Source organism: Nematolebias whitei, chromosome 14 (assembly GCF_014905685.2).
Source record: "Nematolebias whitei isolate Nwh7 chromosome 14, NemWhi1, whole genome shotgun sequence".
Classification (NCBI taxonomy): Eukaryota; Metazoa; Chordata; class Actinopteri; order Cyprinodontiformes; family Rivulidae; genus Nematolebias; species Nematolebias whitei.
Genome location: NC_056511.1, coordinates 1,838,872 through 1,846,362, shown reverse-complemented (window position 1 = coordinate 1,846,362; position 7,491 = coordinate 1,838,872). Strand labels below are relative to the sequence as shown.

Sequence of the window (7,491 nt, the reverse complement as noted above, 5' to 3'; positions counted from 1 at the left end):
GTAATAATAACAATAATAATAATAGTAATAATAATAACAACAATAATAATAATAGTAATAATAATAATAATAGTAATAATAATAATAATAGTAATAACAATAATAATAGTAATAATAATAATAATAGTAATAATAATAATAGTAATAATAATAATAATAGTAATAACAATAATAATAGTAATAATAATAATAATAGTAATAATAATAACAATAATAATAGTAATAATAATAATAATAATAATAACAATAATAATAGTAATAATAATAATAATAATAATAGTAATAATAATAGTAATAATAATAATAATAGTAATAATAATAGTAATAACAATAATAATAGTAATAATAATAATAATAATAATAATAATAATAATAGTAATAATAGTAATAATAATAATAATAATAATAATAATAATAGTAGTAGTAAAATCTGTTGAAATCAATCCCTTCTGAAGTGTTTGTGTTGAACGACGGCCTGGCTGGACCCTGCGAGTCCTCTCTGAAGGTTCAGCCCGTCGTGTTCTGACCCGGAGGTGTGGTTCTGGTCAGAGCGTGTTTGTTTGTGCGTCTTACCCTGCGGGGCTGGAGTCGGACACCGGGTGCAGCTGCATGGTCAGCTCCCCCAGCTTGGTGAAAGCAGCTCCAGCTGCAGAGAAGATCTCCCCCACCTGCAGAGAAGAGGTTCAGAGTCAGAGCAGGTTCTGACCCGGCTGCTGGCCCGCACCGTGCTCTGGACGGACTGTCTACACGGAACAAGAAGCAGCTGGTTGGTCTGTCCCACGATGACCCGTCAGACTGAAATGTCTGGAAATATTTTTAGTTTTGAATGTTGCAACTCCGCAGCACGGTGGTGCAGCAGTAGAGCTTCTGCCTCGCAGCGAGCAGGTTACCCTGGTTCAAATCCCGACCGGGGCTTTTCTGGGTGCAGTTTGCATGTTCTCTCGTGCTGCGTGGGTTTCCTCCCACAGACCAGTAACATGCATGTTAGACCGACTGGTAACTCTAAATTGCCCCCAAGTGAGAGAGAGAGAGTGAATGGTTGTTTGTCTCATGTGTCCCTGTGATGGACGAGACCCAGGACACACTGGAGAGACGATGTCTCTCCAGTGTGTCCTGGGAACTCCTTGGAGTCCTCCCAGAAGAACTGGAAGAGGAAAGAGATGTCTGGACGTCCCTGCTCAAGATGCTGCCCCCGAGACCCGAGTCCAGAACAAGAGGATGTTGCATATTTAAAAAAAGAATGTAACCAGATGTGTTCGTAAGTTTTATTTAAAAAGATCAGAGTTCAGAGTTTGTTTCTGTTACGCTGTTTCAGAGTCCAACAGAACTGAATCACCTGAGACTGGGAGACTCTCACTGTCCTCCTGTTACCATGGTAACAAGGGAAGCTTTAAAACTTGAAGTCAAGCTTCGGTCATAAAATAACTTAAAACATCTGGTGGTAGCTCGGTGTCTGTGGTTGAGTCAGGAAGAACATCTGGAGTAAAAATAATGACAAGTCTTCGCTGTGGCCCTGAAGAAGGAGCAGCCGAAAGAAGAAATAAATAAAATAAAAACACTTGAACAGCTGGTAGCAGTTAAATATTTTGAGCTATGAACAAAAAAACGAACAATCAAAAGGAGAGATGTAAAACACAAATAATCAGAATTAATCTCCAGACTGTCCTGATTTAGAAGTAAAACACAAAGTTTTGTTTGTAGATTTTCTTTAAACTACAGGACGAGACAAATTAAAATGAAAGTTTTCTGAATGGAGTTCTGCGGCTGCGCACTAAGCTCAAAGCGGACGCTCAGTCCGGACTGGAGCGCATGAAACTGTTCCAGCAGGTGAGGGTTACCTTGGCAGAGGCTGACGTCATTTCTGTGAAGCTTCTTTTCCGTTGAATCACAAAACAACACAAAGCTAGCTGCTAGCCACAGTTAGCAAGCCCGCTGCCGTTAGCGCGCTTCCATCAAGCCCTCGGCGCGCTTTCTACAAAACAGCTCAAATATATAAAGAAACGGAGCCGATAACAACTGTGAATTTTCACGGAATTATTTTTAAAAATGACATCTTTGGAAGTAAATTATAAATATCGTAAAACAAAGGTGGGCAGACAGGAAGCCGAATGTTGCGCTGCTTCAGAACTTGAACGCTATTGGTTAGTTTCAGAGGAAAAGGCGGGGCCTGTTGATTCGTTTAGCGGAACTTACCGAACGTTTCCGAGTAAAGCCGAGCGGCCGATCTTGAGACGGCGGATGCTTTCGAGCGGATGGATGACGGAGAGAGAAAAGATGAGTCAGCAATTTGGTAAGGCGGTTGGCAGCGGCTGGGCTGTGAATGGGCAGGAGGTTGCAGAGGGAAGTTCTGGATCAGGAAGTGAGTTTGATGAAATGGAAGAAAATAGTGGCGGAAATGAAGAAGATTGGAGTAAGTTAGCTGCTTCAAAAAGCAGAAAAAAGCGTAAAAAGCAGACATCAGCTGAAGATATTTCTAACCCAGAAATTGATGAGGAAAATGAACTAGTAACTAAGAAACCAAAAGATGAGTATAAAGTTATTATTAAATTAAATCAAGAGGGAGAATCTTTTGGTGAATGGAACCCAATACAATTAACCAAAACAATAAATAAACTAATAGGTGAAGTCCTTAGCGCTAAGGTTTTACGAAGCGGAGCACTTTTTGTTCATTGCAGAGACAGCATTCAACAAGGAAAGGCAATTAAGATTCACAAAATGGAAGGAAAGAAAGTTCAGAGCAGTCTGGTTGAAAACAAAAAAATGGGTAGAGGAGTCATTAGTGGAGTCCCTTTAAAAATCTCAAATGAAGAAATTCAAGCAAACATACGTGGAGCAAAAGTGAAAGAAATTAAACGTCTGCAAACAACAAGAAATGGAGAACGATGTAACAGCTTGTCAGTCTTGATTAAATTTGAAGGTGAATGTTTACCAAGTAAAGTCTACATAGGCTATATGAGCTATGATGTGAAACAATACATTCCTCCTCCGTTAAGGTGTTTTAAATGCCAGAAATTTGGACATGTAGCAGCAATCTGTAAAGGAAAACAACGATGTGGAAGATGTGCAGGTGAACATGAATATGGGAAATGTGAAAAAGAGGCAAAAATTAAATGTTGTAACTGTGGAGAAGAACACACTTCTGCTTACCGTGGATGTCAATACAGTAAAAGAGCAGAGGAAATCCAAAAAGTGAAACTCGCTCAAGGGATAACTTATGCTGAAGCTGTGAAAAGAATCCCAAATCAACCAGAGAAGCCAAAACCAACAGTGACACCAAATATAAAACCAAAAACTTGTGATGGATGCTCTAAAATACCTAATGATTCAATGATAGTGAACAAAAAGGATTTTGTGCTGTTTATGGTGGAAGTGATTAATTGTTCAGCTCAGACAGTAAAGAAAACTGAAAAGATTAAAATCATAGTGAGGGCTGCAGAAAAATATCTAGATGTTAAAGACCTTGGTTGGGAAGCTGTAGAAAATATGATAGGTAAAGGAGTAACACCAACTCAGTCAGAAGGTGCTACTTCCACATGGTCATAAACATATTTCAATGGAACGCTAGAAGTCTCATCTCAAATGGTCAAGATTTTAAACATTACATATCACAACTACAAGAAAAACCACATATCATCTGTATTCAGGAAACCTGGTTAAAACCAGAATTAGATTTTGTTTTACATGGGTACACTGCCATTAGAAGAGATAGAGGTAATGGAAGGGGTGGAGGAATAATGATCCTTGTACAAAATAATATAGGTTACAGTATAATCCATATAGGAAAAGAGCATGAATACATTACTATTAAAATATGGACAGGTAGGGATGAAATGATCATTATTAATTATTATAATCCATGTAAAGAATTAACTATTGAAACACTGAATATAGTTAGAGGACAGGAACAGGGGAAAATTGTTTGGTGTGGAGATTTTAATGCTCACAATAATCTTTGGGGAAGTGATCACACAGACATAAATGGCAGAAACGTAGAGGAATTCATTGATGATAACAGACTGGTGTGCATAAATAATGGAACAGGGACCAGATATAATATTACAAAGAACACAGAAACAGCAATAGATTTAACAGTCACCTCAAATAACATTGCAGGAATTACGCAGTGGGAAGTAATAAATAAAACATCACTTGGTAGTGATCATTATCCAATAACCATTAAAATAGGACTGGATGTTCTTAAAGGAAAAACATTTAGAGTACCTAGGTGGCAATTTAATAAAGCAAACTGGATCAAGTTTCAAAATCTGACTGAAATTAAATGTGGAGAAATTATTAGAGAAGATATTAAAGATATTGAAGAATTTAATGAAAAATTAACAACAATACTTATACAGAATGCAAATAAAGCAATACCTAAAAGTACAGGAAGTAGAATTAAAAAGAATGTTCCATGGTGGGATGAGGACTGTAAAAAAGCTATTAAAGAAAGGAATAAAGCATTTAAACAACTAAAAGTTCAGCATACAATTGAAAAGTTAATATTTTATAAAAGGAAACAAGCAATTGTTAGGAGAACAATAAGAAAAGCAAAAAGAGAATACTGGCAAAAATATTGCTCTACCATAGGGAGAGAAACTAAATTATCAGATGTGTGGGGGATGATAAAGAAGATGAATGGAATAACTAGGAAATATGAAATCCCAATAATTAAAAATGAAAACACTGTTGCAATAACTGATCTAGATAAAGCAGAATTATTAGTTAAAACTCTGGTTAAAATACATAGTTCTGACAATATTTCAGCAAATGTTAGGGAGTTGAGGAGCAATATATTAAAAAACCATCCAAATATAGATAACAAAAAAACTGTCAATGGAGGGACGATGGATCTACCTATTACTTTATTTGAATTTAAAAGAGCGCTTAGTAATACTAATCAATCATCTCCTGGAAAAGACAATATTTGTTACGATATGTTAAAACATATGGGTGAAAATTCTATTAAAGCAATATTAATTTTGTTTAATTTAATTTGGGATAGTGGTAAAATACCAACTTCATGGAAAAATTCAATAATAATACCAATATTAAAACCAGGTAAAGATCCTTCAAATCCTTCCAACTATAGACCCATTGCTTTGAATTCACAATTGGGGAAAACAATGGAAAAAATAATAACTAAAAGGCTATATAGTTATTTAGAATTTAATAATCTGTTATCACCAAATCAAAGTGGATTCAGGAAAGGGAGAAACACAATGGACTCTATTTTATGCCTCGAGTCAGAGATAAGGAAAGCACAAGCTAACAAAGAATCAGTTATTGCAGTCTTTTTCGATATAGAAAAAGCTTATGATACACTTTGGAAAGAAGGTTTATTAGTAAAACTGGAAAAACTTGGGGTAAAAGGAAAACTATTTAATTGGATAAGTAATTTTTTGTTTGAAAGAACAATAGAAGTGCGAGTGGGAAAGGAATTTTCAAGTAAATATATTGTGGAGAATGGTACTCCTCAAGGTAGTGTTTGTAGCCCAGTATTATTCTTGATAATGATCAATGACATATTTGATAAAATAGATCATGGAATCAGTAAATCTTTATATGCGGACGATGGAGCTTTATGGATTCGTGGTCGTAATGTAGAATATCTCAGAAATAAAATGCAAAAGGCAATCAATGAAGTTGAAATATGGTCCAATAACTGGGGTTTTAAACTTTCAACAACAAAATCTCAAGTTATCTGCTTCTCTAGAAAACATAAGTCTATCTCCTTAAAGTTATATGGACAAAACCTTGAACAGGTTAAGGATATAAGATTTTTAGGCATGATTTTTGATGAAAAACTTACATGGAAGCAACATATAGAAAAAATAAAAATAAAATGTAAAAATGTTAATAATTTATTGCGTTGTTTAACAGGAAGGGAATGGGGAGCAAGTAGGGAAGCATTAGTAAATATATATCAATCACTTATGAGATCAACAATGGACTATGGCAGCATTAGCTATATGGCAGCAGCAGAAACTCATTTAAAACTTCTGGATATAGAACAATCAAAAGTACTCAGAATATGCAGTGGAGCATTTAGAACATCACCAGTTTCAGCTCTACAAGTTGAAATGGGGGAAATGCCTTTACGAATAAGAAGATTGAAACAAATGTTACTATACTGGATTAATATTAAAGGACATGACCAAACACACCCAGTTCATAATATATTACAGGAATGTTGGGAACATCAAAAAACAAATATTTATAGTTTTGGCTGGATAGGTAATATCAAAGCTCACTATGCAGGGTTGCATGAAATAGAATTAAGTCCAACAGTTAATCAATCGTGTATCCATCATTGGTTATATATTTATCCTTCTGTCGATTTATCATTACATAAATTAATCAAAAATAAAGGGAAAAATATTTCAGAAAACTTCTTAGTGCAACAATTCTTTCATAAACAACATATGGATAAAATTATAGTATTTACAGATGGATCAAAAGATCCAGAATCAGGACAAACAGGAGCAGCAGTGTACATCCCAAATCTAAATATAGAGATGAAGAAAAGAACAACAAACAACTTGACAGTATACACAGTAGAATTATTAGCTATAATCATGGGTTTAGAATGGATTGAAAAATATAATGGTCAAAAATATGTCATTGCATCGGATAATATGGCAGTCTTATTAAGCATCAAATCAAGTAAATCAGAAAGACAAGACCTAATTGACAGGGTTTACCACATTCTATATAAACTTCACTTGAGGGAAATATCTGTAGATTTTGTTTGGGTTCCAGCACATGTGGGAGTGGAAGGCAATGAAGGTGCAGACATTCTTGCTAAACAGGCAGTAAAATCTAAAAATGTAAACTATGAAATTCCATTAAGTAAATCTGAGTGTAAAATGATAATAAATAGATATGTTACGAATATATGGCAGGATAATTGGGACATAATTGATACAGGACGACATTTGTATAACATTCAGAAAAAGGTAGGAGGCACAAAGAAAACGGGAAGAAACAGAAAAGTAGAAACAATAATGACCCGAATCAGAATAGGACATACGGGTCTCAATAGCTCTCTTAAAGTAATAGGAAAACATGCCACGGGGTTATGTGATAACTGTAATCTCCCTGAAACAGTAAAACATGTTTTTATGGAATGTTGTGGATATGAATTAGAAAGAAGACATTTCCAAAAAGAAATAACTAAAATGAATATAAAATTTACAATTAATGATATCTTTAGTAGTGATGCTGGTAAAGTCAAAGATCAAATTATTATTTTCTTGAAAAAAACAAATTTAATGGAGAGAATTTAGATGAAATATAGATGTGAAGTTATTTCACAGAATTATTATTATTATTAATATTATTTATTTATATATTTTACATATTATTATTAATTTATTTTGTTTATTTATTTATCTATCTATTTTTATTTTATTTTATTTAATATTACTATTATTATTATTATTGGTTTTTTTTTTTTTTTTTTTTTTTTTTTTTTTTTTTTTTTTTTTTTTT

The 7,491-nt window shown here is 34.1% G+C and overlaps 1 protein-coding gene across 2 annotated transcripts in view; it reads right to left on the bottom strand.

Moving 5' to 3' along the window:
* The window catches only part of c14h17orf49 (chromosome 14 C17orf49 homolog), a 4,891-nt gene extending 2,767 nt beyond the window's left edge, over window positions 1–2,124 (bottom strand). For both annotated transcript variants that reach the window (XM_037687752.1, XM_037687753.1), the window contains exons 1-2: window positions 1,839–2,124; window positions 574–668 (exon numbers count right to left, since the gene is read on the bottom strand). In XM_037687752.1, the coding sequence (XP_037543680.1) occupies window positions 574–668; window positions 1,839–1,859 (116 nt within the window). In that variant the 5' untranslated portion in view covers window positions 1,860–2,124. The remainder of the gene's footprint in view (window positions 1–573; window positions 669–1,838) is intronic.
* Window positions 2,125–7,491: the final 5,367 nt, after the last annotated feature.